This window comes from Bubalus bubalis, chromosome 12, assembly GCF_019923935.1.
Source record: "Bubalus bubalis isolate 160015118507 breed Murrah chromosome 12, NDDB_SH_1, whole genome shotgun sequence".
NCBI classification, from domain to species: Eukaryota; Metazoa; Chordata; class Mammalia; order Artiodactyla; family Bovidae; genus Bubalus; species Bubalus bubalis.
The window spans coordinates 98077148-98097240 of record NC_059168.1 but is presented as its reverse complement, the minus strand read 5'-3'; the positions used below and the strand labels follow the sequence as shown (position 1 = coordinate 98097240).

At 58.0% G+C, this 20093-nt stretch overlaps 1 protein-coding gene and 1 non-coding gene across 3 annotated transcripts in view; one reads left to right on the top strand and one right to left on the bottom strand.

Annotated features, from left to right (window-relative positions):
• Positions 1–919: 919 nt before the first annotated feature.
• TRNAS-GGA lies at positions 920–992 on the bottom strand. Its single transcript has one exon. It is a non-coding gene; the product is annotated as a tRNA-Ser (tRNA).
• Positions 993–3964: 2972 nt separating this feature from the next.
• FAM102A (family with sequence similarity 102 member A) overlaps positions 3965–20093 on the top strand; it is a 36749-nt gene continuing 20620 nt past the window's right edge. The window contains exon 1 of one of the 2 annotated variants that reach the window (XM_006065413.4): positions 3965–4995. In XM_006065413.4, coding sequence (XP_006065475.1) covers positions 4850–4995 — 146 coding nt within the window. In that variant the 5' untranslated portion in view covers positions 3965–4849. The remainder of the gene's footprint in view (positions 4996–20093) is intronic. The other variant, XM_006065414.4, reaches the window with a different exon arrangement.

Genomic DNA, 20093 nt, shown 5'->3' with positions numbered 1-20093 from the left:
CCAGGCTCCTCTGTCCGTGGGATTTTGCAGGCAAGAGTACTGGAGTGGGTTGCCATTTCCTACTCCAGGGGATCTTCCCGACCCAGAGATCAAACCCGCATCTCCTGTGTTACCTGTGTTGCCAGCAGATTCTTTACTCGCTGAGCCACTGGGGAAGCCTGGTTCTTTTCTATGCACACATTAAAAAAAAAGATGCATGTTCAGTCATGTCTGACTCTTTGTGACCCCCCTGGACTGTAGCCCACCAGGCTGCTGTGTCAATGGAAATTTCCAGGCAAGAGTACTGGAATGGGTTGTCATTTCCTACTCCCAGGGATCTTTCTGACCCAGGGATCAAACCTGCATCTCTTGCGTCTCCTGCGTTGGCAGGCGGATTCTTTACTGCTGAGCCACCAGGGAAGCCCATATGCTCACATAACTCCTGCCTTAAAGAACCTGGTGGCATTCAGTCAAATTCAAAATCCTGGGAATATTAAAAAGTTCTAGTGGGTAACTTTTATCTCCACTTCACAGGAGTTCCCTCTGTCTTCCCGTTGTTTTGGCTTCACCCTGGTCTGAGCCACCAGTTTCCCATCGGAATGGCTGTAACAGCCTCCTCACCTGCCTGCCTGCCTGCCTGCCTCTGTTCTTGCCTGCTGACGTTCAATCTGTTCTCCAAAAAATGGAAAAAACTGGCAAGAACTTGCAAAAAGGTATTTGGATCTTGTCACCCACCTGCTTATATCCACCAATGGTATCCTTTTGGGCTTAGAATGGAGTCTAAACTCCTTCCAGGCCCACAGGTCTCAAATGAGCTGATTCCTGAGTGACTCCATACCTCTCTCTCCTCCCTCTATGCGCTCCCCTCTGGGCTCCTCTGTCCATGGGATTTTCCAGGCAAGAATCCTGGAGCAGGTAGCCATTTTCTTCTCCAGGGCATCTTCCTGACCCAGGAATCGAACCTGGGTCTTCCACATTCCAGGCAGATGCTTTACCATCTGAGCCACCAGGGAAGCCCTCCAGGCACACAGAGTCCTGGAAGCATGCCGGCTCTGCCTCTGCTCCCAGAACTTCCTGTGCTTGGGGTCTGGGCTGAGATAACGCCTCACAGAGGCTTTCCTTGACCACTGCATCTAAATCAGGACGACTCCCAATCCATGTATCCTCTTTCACAGTGCCCTGAGAGCCCTTCTCCAAACCACTTTTGTTTGTTTTAATGTTTATTTATCTGTTTATTTTATTACTTTTGGCTGCTCTGGGTCTTTGTTGCTGTGTGGGCTTTCTCTAGTTGTGGCCAGCGGGGGCTACTTTTCATTGCGGTGGTTTCTCCTCTTGCAGAGCACAGGCTCTAGGCACGTGGTCTCAGTAGTTGTGGGTTCTTATCCACTGCACCACCAGGGAAGTCCTCCAGACCACTTACTTGTCTGAATTATCTTGTTAGGTACTGGTTTCCTTATATATCCGGCCAGGGCCTCAGGGAGGAAGTACAGGTTCTACCTGGGAATTTGGGGGGCTGGAGAAGTGAGGAAGTGCCGGCCTGGAGCTCCCTGCTGACTGCTCACTCAGAGCCCCACATCCTTCCAGGGCTGAGCCTTTTGCAGGCACAGCCTCTTGAAGTCCTCACAACATTCTGGAAAGGTTGGTATTCTTATTCCCAGTTTATAGGTAAAGAAACTGTGGCTCAGCGATGGGAAAGTTTAAAGTGTCTCCTTCAGGGTTCCTTCCTGTGCACAGAAAACTACACCCAAAGTGTATGTGACGCTGGTGGTCAATGTTGTGTCGGCCAGATTTCAGCCCCTGCTCTGTTGGCACCAGGGCAAGCGGTCCTAGCCAGACCATACTGAATCCCCTCTCTATTCAGAGCCCCTGAGCTCAGATGTCTGAAACCAAAGCCATACTACTAATATGCATCAGGGCCAGGACACTAACTCAGGCTCGTCTCACCCCAAACATGGCATCCTGCCCTGGCGCCTAGCTCTGTCCCAGGACCCATCTGGGAAATGAGGGAAAGGAAACTTCCTGGGTTCCCAGCCTTGACGCGGCAGAGAGATAAATACCCTACCGGAGCTAAGTCTGGCAGCCAGACCCACCCCGCTTCCTGTTGAAGTCCGGGGTTACTCGCGGTCACAGCTGAGAAGTCAGCCAGGGACATCCTTCACTAGCTCTCTCCTCTGAAATCTCCTCCTGGGATCAGGTAGCCACAGGTCCTTCCCCTGTGAAAGGGGCCCAGCCAGGATTAGTGAAGAAACTCCCACCTCATCACAGTCAGCACAGTTTAGCACTCTCAAGTCTATGCTCTGGGGTCAAGACCCAAGTCAAATAATTTAAACTCTCCAGATCTCAACTTCCCTGGCTGTAAATGGGGGCACATAATAGTACTGGGAGCTGCTATTATCATTTTTCTCCTATCTGGCTAGCAGTGTTTTTGAAATTACAGGATAAACTGGAAAAAAGTAGAAGCTGCCCACTATGCTATGCCTGGGAATCAGGAAGAAATCAGAAATCTGAGTCCTGAGATACATTTCCCAACCAAACTCATCCCCAAGTCCACTTGACTCTGTCTCTTGAATGCCTCTCAGACCCCGGTTTTCCCTCAGTGCTGTGGTTCATTGTCATCACCTCTTGCCTGGATCGCCGCAACAAGCCCCTCATCCCTGTTTCCCATCATCTCTCTTCCACACTCTCTATAGTCAGAGCAAACTTCTTGTAACAAAAAGTAAATCTGTCTGGGTCACTTAAAACGTGTGTGTGGCTCCCCTCCTTATACAAGACTCTGCTAGATCCAGCCTCTACAGGCCTTCCAGCCCCACCTCTTGGCCCCTGCCTCCCTCAAAGAGCCACAGTGGAGCAGCATGCAGGTACCCACAGCTTTCTGCAGGCACTGGACTCTCTGGCTGCCAGGCCTCTTGAGGCTCCATCTGCCTGGACCCTGCCTGACCCAGGGAATGCATCCTGCCAGTGGCTAGGATAACTTTGTGAGGCCTTCTCTCTGCGTCCCCTTCCTCTCCACTCCTGCCAGCACTGAGCTTCCCCAGTTCCCTCTATGTCCCCGATCACTGTCCTCATTCACCAGATTTGTCTCTGCCTGGGTCCCTGTCCGCTTCTCCATCTGATCTTGAGCTTGGGAAGGTTGGAAATGGCGGGTCCACCAGGCTCACTCCTAAATGCCAGCCTGGCACACAGCAGATTGCCCCTGAACATTTGGGGACTAAATCAATGAACTGCAGTGTGGAAGGCCTGGAACCTAAAAAGCTCCCGAAGTGAGTGGTCTCTGCGTCCAGGGCAGTTAATGCAGTCAGGGAGATCAGCCATACTGGGTAAGATGCTAAGCAACAACTAAATGCTTATATAGTAGCTTGGGACGGGAGAAGCTGGTTCTATCACCGGTTGCGTGATGAACTGCTTCAATTCACCCCCTTGGCGAAGGCTTTGCAGGCATTTCCCTCCTGGGTGCTGAGAACTAGGGATGTGAAGCCAAAGAGCTGCTCATGGTCTAGTTCCGGCCACCTCTCTGGGTGTGTTTTCTGAAAAATGAGACTCTGCCTTCCGGGCCTAATCTAGTGGTCAACGAATTCAAGTCTGGGAGGACACTGGAGGGCCACTTCAGTCCTGGGGCTCATTTTATTTCTTCTCTTCATTGTTTCTCCTTTTTTATTTGCTCACGCCCTCCTAGCTTGCATGCCTGTCCCGGCTTCCCGCCCCACGACCTCCCACCGCCTTCCCAGGGCCCCTCTCCCCGTCCCTCCGCTCCGCCTTGATCGAGGAGGCGGGCCCAGATGGGCGACAGACCAATCCGAACGCTAAGAGGTGCCTTGGCCTCCCGCGAGTCCCACCCCACGCCGCCATCCGCCAATCACGCCCCGCGGCCGCCCCACCGGGCGGCCCAATCGTGGGCGGGCTGAGCCGCCGGCGCCCCGCCCCTCCCGCGCTCGGCGGAGGCTCCGCGGGCGGCAGCACGGGGGTCTCGGCATTCTCCCAGCGGCCCCGCGCAGCGTCGGGCTCGGGAGGCGGCGTCGGGGGCGCGAGCGGCAGCGCTCCTGTTCGTGGGGTGCGGGCCAGAGGCGGCGGGTGAGGCGGGCGCCACCGGCCGGCCGGAAGGGCGCCTCAGCTCCGCCAGGGACCGCGGCGCGGGACCCAGGACCAAAGAGGAGGCGGCGCCCCTGCTGCCTGGAGCCCGGCCGGCTGCCCGCCGGGAGGGGGCCGTGGCCGGACGTTCCCGGCCCGGAGCTCCCCGAAGCACCTCTCGGAGAGAGGGGGCCTCCCCGCCCCCCGCAGCGCTCTCGACCGCCCCCTGGGAGTGCCCTCGGCCTCCCCGGACTCACCTGCGCCGCTGCCTGGCACCCAGGTGCGGGGGCGTGGGCGCGGCGTGGGCGCCACCCCCGGCCGCCAGCGGGGCGGGGGCGGGGCCGCCCTCGGCCCTCAACCGGGCCGCCCGTCGCCTTCAGTCTCACGGTCCGCCCGCCGCGCCTGGTCGCGCGGCGTGAGCTCTCCGGGGACCGCAGCTCTCGGGATGCTGTCCGCCAGCACGGCCGCTCGCGCGCCGCCCGCCACCCCTGCCCTTGACTCCTGGACCATGCCCCAATGTTTACATGGCCGGTGAAGCCCCCGGCCACTCGGAACCCGTCCAAGCCCCAGCTCCCTGAGGGTGAAGCCTGCCGGCCTGCGAACTGGACTGGTCGTTCGGACCCGGGGCTTCCGGACTCAGCTCCCCATCCGCTCTGCTGCCTCAACCACCATCTGGGCGGGATCCGGCTCTGGTGTTTTGAGGAGGGGGTGTGGTGGTAGGGAAAAGAATCCTGGGGATTTCTGGTTCCCCCTGCTTTTTTTTTTTTTTTTGGCCTTCGGGGCTTCAGACTCAGGGAACTCGCTCATGGCTTTCTTGATGAAGAAGAAGAAATTCAAATTCCAAACCACTTTCACCCTGGAGGAGCTGACTGCAGTCCCCTTCGTGAATGGGGTTCTCTTCTGCAAGGTCCGGCTGCTGGATGGCGGGGACTTTGTCAGCTTGTCATCAAGGTAGGAGCTGGGGCAGTCTTGCCTGCGTGCGGGGTGGGCGCAAAGAGGGGTGCAAAGCGGGGTTTGAGGAGCTAAATCTAGCCACTTGGCAGGTGTGGAAGTGCCCCCTGGGGCCCAGAGGAGTCCTGGAGATTATGCGTGTCTGGGGCAGGTTTGCACAAGGCAGGACTGAGTGATCTGGGAGGTCTGGGCCTGAGGGAAGCTGGCAGGGTGCGGGGCACCCACCTACAGGTGACCAGATGGATACCTGGTGGGTAGGGATGTCTGTTCTTTCAGCCCCCGCTCGGGGCCTTGCACACACACAGCCCACAGTAGGCCCATTCTGCAGACTTGCAGGCAGAGCCCAGCGGAGTTTGGCCTTGAAGGGCTGAGAAGGGGAGAGTATTCCAGGGCATCTTGCACCCAGCTGGCCGCTCAGGCTGTCATATGATTTAGAGCCCTTGCCAGCCACAGGTTCCCTGGCACTCCCTGACGCCCGGGAAGGTCCGGCCCCCCGGGCACTCTGTGTCTGGCTGGAGGGTGAGGGCTGGATTTTGACCCGCCTAGCCCCCTCCGAGTGACCGTCCTCTTCTGGCTGGAGCTGGACTGCTTTGCATTGCAAATGCCCTTGTCACGGAGGCTGCTGCCCTCGTTGAAAGAAAGAAGCTTGGTCAAGTTTAGTTTTGTGTTCTTCCCCATCCTGCAGTCCCAGCCGCCCAGCTCGTAGCTGAGAGCGGCCCGAGTTCCCAAGCTGTGCCCACTGCCCGGCACCCCCCAGCTCCGTGGGTCACATCGTCCTGGAGTGTGACAGATGGGAGTTGGAGTCTCAGCTCGGCCACTTTCTGGGCCCAGTACAGGTCTCTCAGTCCCAGTTGTGGAGAAGTTTCAGCAGAGAGAACGTGGTCCAGGGCCTGTGATTCATTGGCTGGGCTGCCCCTTCGCTCCTCAGGCCTCCTTGTGAGCCCAGTTAGCTGGGGCTGCCCCATAGTTGTGAGATGGGGTTGCCTGTTACAGGTGGAGAAACTGAGGCCCCAAAAAGAGGAAGTAAGTGGTCTGCCAGGGACCCCACAGGAGGCAGTTGTCGACTAAACTCGGCCTGTTTGGAGACCTATTGGATGAATCTGGTGGTCCAACGTTCCGCTAGGAGGAGAGAGAGGAGGCCTATAGCCTAACCCAGATTTAGGAACCTCCGGTGTGGAACGGGGCGGAGCGCGCCTTCTCTGTGCACTTGGGCCAGCTCGCTCGGGCTGGGAGCTGCTTATCTGAGGAATTCAGACAAGGACTGCCCTTTGCTGTGGGGGTGGGAGCCTGTGATCCCGCCGGCCACACACAGAGCAGCCCAACCTTTCTGGTAAAGAGTATGCTCAGAGCTGGGGCCTGGGGTGTCGGCCCCTCACTGGCTGGGTGACCTAGGGCAAGTTACCTAACCTCTCTGATTCCAGAGACCAGCAAGTTAAGTTATTGGTCCTTTGTACCCTGTTTTACTAGTACCTCTCACTTAACCCTTTGATTATGCCATGGAGCAGAGTGGAGGTTGGTTGGCCGGGGGTGCCCTGTAAGATTATTCCCGTTTTATAGAGGTGGAAACCGAGGCTCGGAGAAGGAGTAATTTGCCTGTGTTATGGCAGCAGAGGCCAGATTCAAACTCAGGATGCGCTTTTAGCCACTACCGTGTTCTACCTTTGCGCCTTAAGTTTCTTTTTCTGTGAAATGGGAGGTCATACCCACTACCACAGTTGTGACGGGGAATGGGTAATGTATGTACCGCGTCCGGCAGGCAAATCGCTACAGCCGCTGCGGTTACTATGGTAGAGGGGTCCAGGCCCAGGCCCCTCCTCGATCTTGGGGGTACCAGCTGGAGTCAGCAGTGGGGGGGCTCTCATCTGAGCTGAGGGTTGGGGGCAGGGTCTTGGATTCTACTGAGAAGTCAGTATTCAGCCCCAGGCTAAAGTCTCAGCTGGGCTTCCCAGGCCCTGGGGCCCCTGCCACGCTACCTGTCAGCCTTTCCATTGCCCCAGACCTGCCCCCTCATGCGGGAAAGTCTGAAAAATTCCAGATCTCAGCCTGCAGCATCTGGATTTCTCCTCTTTCTCCCCTTCTTCCCTCTTGGCCACGGGCCATGGATTCCCTAAACCCGGCTGAGTCTCGACAGCCTCTGCCAACCCTCACCCTGGATGAAAGCTGAGTGGGATGAGGAGGGAAGAGCTGGCACTGAACCCCATACAGCTAGGCACGAAGTGGGCTCTGGGTACCTGTTCGCTGCTGGGCAGGTGTGGCTGGAGGGAACAGACATGTTGGGACCTGAGGCTGCTTAGAGGCGCTTTGGCGTTTTCTCAGGAGATGAGGGTTCCTAGGTTCCTACCCCATCCACTCCCTTTCCACTCAACCTGATCTGCCGCCTGGGAGCCCCTCCTCACAGCGCCCCCCCACCCCGCCCAGGGGGCCAAAGCCCCGTTGTTTTGGAGTTGGGGTAGGGTCAGGGGTATGAGACTTGCTTAGGTGATCGGTGTACTGCCCCAACCTCAGGGATCCCTGATGTGGTCCAGAAAGCAGGGGTAGTGGCAGCATGGGAGGTGTCTGAGCGAAGCAGGCCTGAGGCCCCACTCCTGCAGCAACCACACGTCTAGCTTAGAGTGTTTCCCTGTGTGTTGGGTGCCATGGCAACAGCCGGGTACACAGCTCCAGCCTGACCCAATTTGAGCAGGTAGAACAGGTGGTTCGTTGCACTGTTTCCCCAGCCTCACCTCTCTGAGGCCTCCTTACGAACCGTGATCCTCATGGTTACCAGGTTCTGTGCTGCGTGCCACGCCGAGTGTTTCTGCACACAGAGTGTCTGTTAATCCTCTCGGCCATCCGGAGGCGTCACCTGGCTAGAAATGCAATTGCAAAAATAACCATTTTATCATTAGGGTTTAAGCTGCCTTCGATTGGGCACTGTGAGACGTCAGGGACCCGCTAAACACCTAGAATGTGTGATCTGCTGAGTCCTTAAACCCCACCCCTGAGCTGATGAGGAAATTGGGGTCAAGAGACCTAAAGTGGTAGACCCGCATCACCTCGCTGGGGCCTGGCAGAGCTGTGATTTAGACTTGGTGGCCAAGGGCCAGAAGCAGCTGCAGGCCCGTGTGATGTCCCCAGACCTTGGAAGGAGGTTCTTTCCCGTGGGCTGGGTGCAACAGGGAAATCCAGATTGGGATCGCTTCGAGGCACTGGACTCGATCTGGTGAGATCTGAGGAAAAGGGGCCTCGGGGCCGCAGGTGGGGATGGAGCCAACGTCGTTGCTGTGAACTCAGTGCCAGGCACGGGCTGGCACTGGGGCACAGTGGGCATTTGCCAAGGTCTCTGCCCAGAGGCCTTCTAAGCAGATGCATCCGAATGGCATCTGGGAGGCTTTCCCAGGGGTCCCAGGAGGGACGCATCCCAGCCAAGTCTTGTGAGCCGGGAAGCCGTGGGCCAGGTCGTGGTCTCCCCAGGGCAGGCCAGGCGCAGGCTTCCAGTTTTGAGCCAATCTGTCTTTCAGGCCGGAGGAATCCCAAACATCCTGAGAGGTCTGTGCGCCTGCCTGGCACTGGGCCTGCGGCCTGCCCTGTGCACATGGCTGGTGGTGGGAGGGAACGAGAGGGAGGCGCGGATCTACCGGACAGCAAGGCCCCTGTGGAGGGGACAGGCAGAGCGAGCCTCCTGGGCCAGTGGATGGGGAAACTGAGGCTGGGGGTAGAGAAGTTACTACTCGTTCAGGGTCACCTCGTAGGAGGAGCTCATGGCACAGCTCTGGTTGGCCCTGACCTCTTCTCGGGTGCCTCAGAGCCCCTCTTTGCATGAAGGGGCAGGCTGGGCCAGGGAGAGACCAGGGGCTCTTCCTGCTCTGGACCTAGTGCCAGGCTGTCTAGAAACAGACACATGACTTGGGTGGGCTCCCACCCTGTACTTTCTTCTGTGACCGCTTTCAGTTTTCAATGATTTCTTCAGTGGGGTTTTCACCGGGGCAACCTTTTGAAAGGGGGCACGCCTGCTCACAAGATGGACGTTGCCTTCCTTCCGTGGGCCTGGCCATGAGCAGGCCGGGATGGGAGCCCTCTGTGGGTTGCTTGGGATTTGGAGGGGTCTGAAGAAGAGCCTTGGACAGGTCAGCTCTGCAGCTGGAGGCCGCGGGCCCGGGGAAGCCAGGCCTTTTACACACACACCTCGGGCTTGGTGGGGCCTCGCCCTTCCTCCATGGAAAAGGCTGCAGACGCCTCTCGAACCTGCTGGCTCGCACGGCAGGCTCTCCCGCACATCTTGGTCTGGAGATGGACTCATGGTTCTGTCTCTTGGGCCCGAGGGGACAGAGATGTGGGGGTGCAATGGGACCCCTAGGTAGGTGGGGCCACCACTTCCTTTCACAGACTGGGCGGGGAGGGCAGAGGAGGAGGCCGGCAGGCCCGGGTCCCTACTCCGCGTTTACTGAGCACCCTCTTGGACCCGGGCTTCCAGAGGTGACTGGGAGCAGAGAGCCCAGCTCCTGGGGGTTCCCCATGGCAGGGGGATGGGGGGCAGTGCGTCTGGGGGCCTCACAGACTTCACAGCCAGGCACACCTGGGAAGGGTCCTCCCAGGACCAACTCGGGAAGCCTTTCTATTCGGTCATCTGTCTGCTTGACAGATGTCGACTGGGCACCCACCCCAGGCTGGAGATGGTCCTTGCCCTCATGGAGCTTATGCTGGGGTTTTGTTGCCCTGTACAGGGGTCTAACAGGTTTTGACAGCATAAAAAGGAAAAAACATCTTTTAAATCAGCGCATCTGGTGACCGTGTCACGTGGCAGCGTCTGGCCCAAGCTGCCTCTTCTGTGGGCTGCCTGCTCTGGGCTCCCCCTGACCCCTCCTCACGCCCTTTGGTCCCTGGTGGTGATCTGCCTGGTCCCCAGGGCCCCTGTGGGAGGCCTTCCTTGGGCAAGCTGGGGCCTGAGGAGGCGGGCACTGGTAGTGAGACATCTTGCTGGCACCCGGGTCGTGGCTTCAGGCCAGTTGTGGGCTCCCTTGGGGTCAGACTGCGGCTGGTGCGCTTGGTGAGGCCTGAAGCCGTCCAGCCTGTTGCCTGGCCTTGGTGTGTGCTCCCGGGGCCTGGCCTCTGCCACCAGCTGGCCGCACCATTGGCAGGTGCCACCCTGGCAACCCTGGCCACATGCCTGCCTGCCAGCCTGGCAGTGGCAGAGCCCTGACCTGAGGTGATCGGGCCCTGTGGAGCCGGGGCTGTTCCCCGAGGCCTGTGCCTCACATTGAGCTCAGTTCTGGGAACCTCTCTGGCCCGGGATTTGCAGCAGCGTCCACACCGAGTGTCTGAGGGCCTGGAGAGGCTTTAAACTCTGCTTGCTCAGTACTCGGAAGTCCTGACTTGCATTCTGGAAGCCCTGTCTGGGCTGCTGGCGTATCTGCCCATGGATCCTGGGAGCTTGGGGACTCGGTGTGTGCAGTCTGGTGACCCTGCAGTCGCTAGCCTGCTGCTGAAATGAGCAGTATATCACCCATGGCAACCAATATAGATTTATCCTCATCTCATCACACAGCCCCGGAAGGTCTGAGCAGGGGAGAGACGTCAGATTCACTTAGAACGAGACCTGGAAGTGATGTGGGCCGCGGACAAGGGCTTTCACTCTTCGTTATCCACCTGGCCTGGCAAGTGCTAGGGCTTCTGGGGACACCAGACCTGCCCCCAGGGCCTCAGTGTGCTCTGTGACCCCAGGGCTGTCCCCACCGCCCCCAGGCCTTCCGGCTCTCCATGAGGTCGCACACTGTGCCGTTGGTGGCCTTGGTAGGCCTAAAGTCGCCCAGCCCGTGGCCCGGCCTTGGTGTCTGCTTGGGGCAGTCGTTGCAAACCCTCAGCCTCTGCTCTGAGCTGCTTTTGGTGCCCAGGCTTGGAACAGACAGCTCTCAGATGCAGGCCTGGAACCATCGGCCCCTCCATCTGCCCAGATGTCAGTGGGGAGTGGCCAGCCCACGGTTGGGAGAAAGGCGCCCTGCTGGAGGACGCACTGCCTGTTTGGTCCGGCTGGAGGCTTGTCCCCCCAACAGACCCGGGGAGGACATACCCGTTCTCCTCTGCTTCTTGTCGCCCGTTCGACCCTGGGCATGGGCCTCAGCCCTTCAGCCTCAGGAGCTGCCCGCAGTGTTCTTGGGAGGACGCGGTGAGATAATGACCATCAGAGGTCCAGCTCGTCCCCAGCTGAGTCAAGGCGGTGGGCTGGATGGAGCCACCTTCAGTTGTCCCTCTGGCCGGGGAACTGCCCTAGGGGCCAGGACTGACTGGGGTGCTGTCTCCGTCTCAGGATTCTAGGGATGGTGTGGGGAAGAGTTCCTTCTGGAAGGCTGGGAGCAGGTGAGCTCCCAAGTGTCTAAGAAGCTGGGCCTCACACTGGAATTCAGGGTGCCCAGTGTGGGGTCTCTGCACTTTCTCGCCTTTGCTGGCTTGAACCTGCTCTGTCTTGCGGGGCTTGGCTCCAAGCCAGGGAGAGCTGGCGTGCTCCCCTGGGTTGGGCTGGGCTAGGGGGGTGTGGGGGCTTCCACACAGCAAGTGCAGAAGGAGGGAGGGGGCCTTCCGCACAGTCAGTTGTGGGACCCTCGCTGGGAGACAGAAGATTGCTCCCCGCCCGAGGTAGAGGGCAGACTCTGTCGGGGCCGGGGGAGCAGGGGGCAATGCCAGGGTCCCTGGGACGCCCCCGGGCTGCCTGACTTTACCCCACCTTACTCCTCTAGCTGTTTGCTTCTGCAGCTGCCCTGTCCTCAGACTCCATTTCCCCGCTTTACATGGCCAAACTCCTGCTCAGCCCAAGAGCGCCCTCCCCTGCGAGGCCTTCCCTGGCCCCACTTTTGGCCTTGTGCACCCTGGTGGACCATGCCTCTTAGCTCCAGCCCCAGCCTTGGCATGGCCTCTGTTGCATTTTAGTCCTGGGGCCTTGTGCCAAGGGCAGGCACTGGCGTGGGCCTGGGACGTTTCTCCCTTGGCCCTGAACCAGCGTGGGTGCTGATGGTGATGGACCAAGTGCCAGTCACCGCCAGCTGCCTGAGCCCAGGCCCTCCCCACCCTGGTGCCAGGGGTATCAGCATGTGTCAGGAGCAGCCCTCGCCGCCTACCGGGCAGCTGGGCACCGCCTTGGGGCTCAGATGCTGCGATTGAGAGGCAGCTAGGGGCACCGGTGGGTTGTGTTGGGTGTGGAGACCGGGGCTGCTCCTAGCGGGGTGGGGAGGAGGTGGAGGCTGGTCCCTGCCCCCGCGTCTGCCCTTGGACCTTGGCAACTACCCTCTGACTCTGTAACCACAGCCAACAGCCTTGTCCACCGTGTCTGCTCTGGGCTTCCTCATCCATCCAGCAGGGCAGGGGGTGCTCAGGAAGGGGGAAGGAGGGCTTCCTAGATCAGGGCTTACCTGCCCAGCCCAGGGCCAGGCACGGGGCAGCTGAAACCAGACTAAACCTGCCAAGAGGGATGGCGGTGCACGCCTGGAGCCTGGGAGGCCGCCGGGGAAGGCAGAAGTCTGGATCCTTCTCGCACGCAAAGGCACCCTTACCTCCCACCACTTCCTCTGCGAGAGCACCCCCACCCCCAGTCCCCCAGGACAAGTTCCTGAGCACCTTCTGGGTGTGGGGGGGCCCGTGCTGCCTCCTGGGGTTACTGCCCTGCCCCCCGCTGTGTCCCGCCCCAGGCAGGATGCTGGGCTTGGGAGTTTGGGGAGCCATGGAAAGACGTGAATCAGAGCTGTATTGTAGAACCCCCAGGGGCAGCCATGGGCTTGATCGCTTGGGACTCCAGGTGGCAGGAGGGGAGGCGGCATCAGCTGATAGGAGCGGTTTCCCACCTCTGTCATCATGGAATGATTAAAAACCAAACTCCCAGCCAGCCACGCAGCAGCCATTGCCACTCACAAGGACAGTGCGGCAAACAACACTGAGGGAAGGAAGCCAGACCCAAGAGCGTGCCGTGCCGGGCCAGTTATATAAAGTTCAAAAGCATTCTGATTAAAACCACCCATCCTGATAGGAGTCAGGATGATGCTGGCTTGGGTTGTTGCGGGGAGGTCGTGTCTGGAGGGGACTTCTGGGACCTGTGAGGTCCTGCTTCTTAGGTGGCTGGTTACTCAGGATTGCTGTGAGAGCCTGCCAGCTGTGCCCCGGCGTGTGCACGTGTCTGTGTTGAGAAGCGGCCTGGGCATGCCCACCCTTTTGATCAGGCCGGGCACCTGTGAGCCTGATGGGGGGGCTGGGGGGGATCCTCTGGTCTTTCCAGGGTCTTTCTGGCTGGGCGGCCTGAACCATCCCTGCCCGAGCCCGATAAGCATCAGTTATAAGCTATAACTCCTCCTGGCAGCTGCCAACAGTCTTCTCTGGCTGGGGATTTTTCCTTCCGCCTCTTGAAACCCTGGCAGGGTCGGCTGGGTGTGGGCCTTGGCGGTTCAGATGGAGGGTGGGCTCCCAAGGCTGCCAGACCACCGGATCTCTCTGAGCCTTGCTTTCCTCTTCCGTGAAATGGGACGATGAGCTCCTTCCTGGTGCTTGGATTAAGTGGGTCACCCACCCTCCTCTGTCCCCATTACGTACCCAGCAGAAACCCTGGCACCGAGTCAGGGCCCTGGAAAGGCTGGCAGTGGTGGCTGTCAGTTCAGGGCCGTTATTGGAGGGGATCCAGGGGTGGGAGTAGGAAGGAAGGGTTCACCTTGCTCCCTCTCTCCCCTTAATTGTTTCTCTTTCTCTCTTCCTGTGCTTCACCCCCTTCAGCAAACATTTGCGATTAGAGCCAGGCTCCTGCCCTGGGCACTGGGCCCAGCAGTGGCAGAGACAGCCATGGCCCCTGACCCAGCGCCCCTGAGCCAGGGGAGGACCATTGGATACATCAGCTCTCCTGGAAGTGCTGAGCATGGGGTGAGAGGGGTGGCATCAGCCACTCCCTCCCGCTCTGGCCCTGACCCTTGTCTTCTCTGGGGGTGGGTCTTTAACTGGGTGTTGCCCCTGCATGCAAGAGGAGGCCTGACTCAGGGACCAGGAGCAGTGGGACCACCTGGGGGCAGATCCAGAGGTGGTGATGACCTCTCACCCCTCGAAGACCACTGAAAGCTAGAGTACATGTCCTGACCACAGCTGGAGGCCACTTTCCTGGAGGTGGAAATCTCAGCGCAAGAAGGGTCTAGGGCTCCTTACTGGGAGCCGGACTGTGGATGTCACTGATCTAGTCATCAGAGACCTACTGAGTGCCTCCCTGTGCTAGGTGCCATCCTTAGGACGTGAGAAGCATCAGTGAGTGAAACAGAGGCCCTGCCTCCAAGACGCCTGCACTCTGGGATATAGAAGCTTACTTCCGTTTTCTTTTTTTTTTTTTTTGATCACAGTGTGCAGCACGTGGGATCTTAGCTCCCCGAGCAGGGATTGAACCCGTGTCCCCTGCGTTGGAAGTGTAGGGTCTTGACCACTGGGACTACCAGGGAAGTCCTTTCTTTTTCACCCTACGTAGACCCAGAAGGGGAAGTAATGTGTCTGTAGTAGTTGTGAGGAGGGTGCTTTCAGGAAAGGCTCTGGGGCTAGGTAGAGGCTCAGAGGACAGGGACATCCCTGTGACTCACTCGAGTCCAGCTCTTCACGGAACTGAACTCCACAGTTGGGGATTCCTCCCTCCTGTTTCTTCCCTTCCGTGGGTGACTCAGTCTCCACCCAGGTGTGAGTCAGCCAGGAGCGGCCTGAGCATGCCTGGGCTACCTGCCAGTCCACCTTCCGGGATGTCCAAGCCAGGTTCAAGGTCTGCGGAAACGTCCTGGTCCATACATGTCCTGGGGTGGGGAAGCAGGGCCTCCATCAGGGGCCCTGCATGCCTGGTCTTCTTGCTGGATCATCCATCTCAGTTGCTTCTGATGGTAACGGACATGTCCCCTTTTGTGTGTGTGTGAGCTCTGGTGTGTGCCAGGCCCTGCTCTCTCATTCAGCCTCTTAGCAAACCTGTGAGACAGGGCAGTGACTGAGGTCCAGAGAGGTCATGTGTCCAGTGGGGGCGCAGATCCAGGCCTTGGGCCCCAGTCTGTCTGCCTCCTGCACCCTTGTCTTGTGAACAGTCCTGCTGGGGATCTCAGGGGCTCAGGAAGGGAACCCGCCACCGCCCACACATAGCTGACCCTTTCAGTCAGTTCAGTTCAGTCGCTCAGTCGTGTCCGACTCTTTGCGACCCCATGAATCATAGCACACCAGGCCTCCCTGTCCATCACCAACTCCTGGAGTTCAGTCAAACTCATGTCCATTGAGTCAGTGATGCCACCCAGCCATCTCATCCTCTGTCGTCCCTTTCTCCTCCTGCCCCCAATCCCTCCCAGCATCAGGGTCTTTTCCAGTGAGTCAACTCTTCACATGAGGTGGCCAAAGTATTAGAGTTTCAGCTTCAGCATCAGTCCTTCCAATGAACACCCAGGACTGATATCCTTTAGGATGGACTGGTTGGATCTCCTTGCAGTCCAAGGGACTCTCAAGAGTCTTCTCCAACACCACAGTTCAAAAGCATCAATTCTTCGGCGCTCAGCTTTCTTCACAGTCCAACTCTCACATCCATATATGACCATTGGAAAAACCATAGCCTTGACTAGACGGACCTTTGTTGGCAAAGTAATATCTCTGCTTTTCAATATGCTATCTAGGTTGGTCGTAACTTTCCTTTAAAGGAGTAAGCGTCTTTTAATTTCATGGCTGCAATCACCATCTGCAGTGAATTTGGAGCCCAAAAAAATAAAGTCTGACACTGTTTCCACTGTTTCCCCATCTATTTGCCATGAAGTGATGGGACCAGATGCCATGATCTTCGTTTTCTGAATGTTGAGCTTTAAGCCAACTTCTTCACTCTCCTCTTTCACTTTCATCAAGAGGCTTTTTAGTTCCTCTTCACTTTCTGCCATAAGGGTGGTGTCATCTGCATATCTGAGGTTATTGCTATTTCTCCTGGCAGTCTTGATTCCAGCTTGTGCTTCTTCCAGCCCAGCGTTTCTCATGATGTACTCTGCATAGAAGTTAAATAAGCTGACCCTTTAGCTCTGTTTTTTTACAGTTGAGGGTTCTGAGGGGAGGGAAAGTTGCTACTCTACCCAGCTGTGGATTCTTGCTTTGAATTTTGAGGGCCTGGGCCTGGTTTGAGATTCCAAGATGAGACAGCTGTGGGTTCAGACCAGATCTCCCGGCCACACCTGGGGTAGGTGGCTTCTGTGCCTTGAATCTCAGCTTCCCTGCCTGTGATGTGGGGACGATGGTTCCTACCTCCCAGACTTGGGGTGTGGACTCCAGGAGGTCAGGCAGGGAGAGCTGTCAGTTCAGCGCCCGATAAGTAGGCAGGAAGCTGACATGAACTCCTCCAGGAACATTTCCCCACTCTCCCTTCCACCCTGGATTGACGAGGTTTGGTCCCCAACACCAGCAGGTCTTGCTTGATAGATTTGGCCCAGGGTCATGCCCCACTGACCATGCACTCTGACCTCATGTGACCACGCCTCCTTTAGGGTAAGACTGGTCTCAAGACTGCGTCTTCTCTAGTATTGAGATTCGTGAAGGGTCAGCCCGCAAAGCTCAGGAACGTTGACGATGCTCCGGAGAACAGCTCTTCTGTCTGGGAGCATTTTCCCAGCAATCCTGCATGGCAGGGAATAGGGGTGGGCTCCTGAGGTAGGGCTTGGGGGTGCAGTTCATCCCTCACCTCTTGAGTGACCTGTGGACTCCCTGAGTGTACGTTTGCTCATCTGTGAAGTGGGTGGTGGTTGTGCCTGCAGAGGGTTCATGCTTGAGCAGCCCCTGACACGAGGCAGAGTACCCTGGAAACGAGCTGGGCTGGGCCACACTTAGTGGGGGGGGCACCTTCACCCGGGTGCCTGGGTTTGGACCATTCCTGGGTCAAAGCCAGCAAGTTTACTTTGGATCCCTTCCAACAGCCTGCTGTCCTCTTGGGCTCTAAGAGCAAGAGGGAGTGGCCTGTTGCGTCTGCTGAGAATCACATCCCTGCATGTTCACCTGGGAGCTGCCGAGCTGCCTGCAGAGCCTGCCTCTGGGTACGGGCAAGTCTGGAGGGCAAAGCTGGGAGGCAGTGTGCCTATGTCTGTAAAATGGAGAAGCCAGCACCTGCCCACTTTGTTTTATAAATTGTTATAAATTATTTGGTTGCGTCGGGTCATGTGGGCTTCCCAGTTGGCTCAGTGGTATAGAATCCTTCTGCCAATGCAAAAGACACAGGAGACGTGGATTCGATCCCTGGGTCGGGAAGATCCTCCTGGAGTAGGACATGGCAAACCAACTCCGGTATTCTTGCCTGGAAAATCCCATGAACTGAGGAGCCTGGCGAACTCCAGTCCAGGGGTAGCAAAGAATCAGACATGACTGAGCACGCACGCACGCACGCACGCACACTGGGTCTTGTAGGATCTTTCGTTGTGGTGCTTGGGCTTAGTTACTCCACAGCATGTGAGATCTTAGTTCCCAGATCAGGGATCGAACCCACATCCCCTGCTTTGCTAGGCGGATTCTTAACCACGGGACCACCAGGGAAGTCTCCACTTTGGGTTTTTTTGATCCAGCTCAAGGTTTCCGGGCTGGTGAGCGGCAGGATTCGAGGCCAGGGGCTTCCGCCTGCAGAATCTTTCCTCCTGACCCTAATGCTTTCTCACCGCTCCAGAGTGGCCTGACTTCTAGGAACTTCTTGCTGCCTCGTTGCATCCCAGGAGGAGGGGCTGGCCGTGTCAGAACCACAACCAGCTGCTTCCCCCGCACAAGGCCCTGAATTCCTGGCAGGAGCGAGATGCTGCCTGGCCGCCGCGTGGGCCACGTCACTGGAATGGAGGCTCCACCGCCCTGCAGCCCCTGGACGGCCGCCTCGTCTGCTCCCCCGGGGTGGGCCCCTCCCCAGGCGGCTGGACTCGATGCTCTTCAGGGAAGCACAGGCAGATGTTGTCGATTTAAATCGTTTCCTTATAATTCTCTCGCCTCTCCTGGCCCCAGGCTGGGCTTCAACAGCCGGGAACCTTGATTGCATCACTGCGACCACTCGAAACCAGCCAAGGATGGGAGATCACAGAGCCTGAGTGGCTGGGAGTGCAGGCGGGATGCCTTGACTGCCTGGGGTGGGGGTGGGGGTGGAGGCGAGGGATTCACGTGATGGAGCCTTGCTCTGCTTATCTCTCCTCCTAGGGGCAGAAAGGGAGGGACCAGCCCTCCCAGGAACGCAGGAGTGCAGTGGGGCTGGGAGTCCCCAGGGTCCCACTCTGTGCTCACCGACGTGCCCTTTCTTAGCCGGGTGCCCAACTCCTGCCTCGGAATTAACCTGGGAGCTTTTCAAAAAGTCCCGTCCAGGGTCTGCAGCAGTGGTTCTCAACCGGGGATGTCTTTGCCTCCAGAGTATCTGGGGACATATTTGGTGGTCACAGCTGGACTTGTGCCCGTGGTTGGATGCTGCTAAATGTCCTGTGATGCACAGGACACCCCCCAGAAAACCCAGAATGGCTTCAAACGTCTGCAGTGCTGAGTGGAGAAATCCTGCCGTGACAGGCTAGTTCTGGCGGGGCGGGAATCTTGGTTTGTGACAAACCAAAGGCTTTTCAATGTTGATTCGAGTCTAAGAAGCTCTGTCCTCCCAGACCCGGCACCCCCACTCCTCGACTGTGGCTGCGGTGGAGCTGCTCAGCTCTCTGCTGGGCACAAGACAGACAAATGCTTGCAGCCAGCCTGGGAAGGTGAGGGACTGAGGCTGGGTCAGGCTGGAGCCCTTCTATGGCCCCACCCCCACCCCCACTGAGACCCTCTCAACTTTCCTGCTCGGAGACTACTGCGGTCTGTGCTGTGCCTTCACCCCAGATGGCCCCGCTTTGGTCCCTATCTGCAAGGACCCTGTAGATGCGACAGCCTGTGGGCTATAGCCAGCCTGAGGCCAGGAGGTAGCCCTCATGGCACTGACCCCTTGTCAGCTGCTTGATGGAGACTGGGGGCGGTGCTAAGGTTCTGCTGCTGCTGCTGCTAAGTCACTTAAGTCATGTCCGACTCTGTGCGACCCCACAGACGGCAGCCCACCAGGCTCCCCCGTCCCTGGGATTCTCCAGGCAAGAACACTGGAGTGGGTTGCCATTTCCTTCTCCAGTGCATGAAAGTGAAAAGTGAAAGGGAAGTCGCTCAGTCATGTCTGACTCTTTGCGACCCCATGGACTGCAGCCTACCAGACTCCTCCATCCATGGGATTTTTCCAGGCAAGAGTACTGGAGTGGGTTGCCATTGCTAAGGCTCTGGGATCTTACATTTTCTGGGCAGTGAGGCTGGTCTGGGCCAGGAGCTAGGGATGTGCCAGTGAGCCACCCTTGGGGAACCACGGAACCCCGACTCTGGGGGTAGGGGGCTCTCGCTGGGAGCCCCATATTTCTCCATCTGAAAGGCTAAGAATGGTGGCTCGCTTCCTGGCCTTTCAGTTGCTGGGAGCCTGGGAAGAAACATTTGCTCCACCCAGGTGTCCACTTTCCTTCCTGCTTTTGAGGGACAACAACACGGGGAAGAAGTGAAGGGGTGGCCTTGGGTCAGCCTCTGACCCTATTCTGTCCCGCCTTGGTTGGGCTTGTTCTGCCCCTCCCTGGATCTCAGTTTCTTCATCTGTAAAATGGGACCAACACTGGCACATACCTCCTAGGATTGTGGTAGAAGACGATGCCCGTGTATACAAAACATGTGTCCTGTAGAACAGGCTCAATGAGAGGGCTGGGTTTTACTGCTGATTAAAGATGAGCCTGGAGGAAGGAGGACATTCTCGAACAAGAGTCCTGCTCTGTGCAGCTCTTGTTGTGAGCTCTGGGGAGGCAGTGCTGGCCGAGAGATGCCCTGTGCCCCCATCTGTGTGGGGCCGCAAAGGTGGTCGGCTGCCTTTCTCTTGGTCCCTGATACATGGTGGGACGGATGCTAGGATGACGTAGTCACCACACCCCTGCACCCCAGATTGGCAGAACTCTTTGTATCCCCCTTGGGCTGAGCAGAGGAGAAAGGAGCTGCACACAGCCCAGTGGGTCACCAGACAGCCCCACATGGTGGGGGGGATCACCCTTTCATAGATGCAGTCCCGGCTCCCGGTGACGGGCCTCCAGGTCACTCATGCACCTCGCCCTCACCTG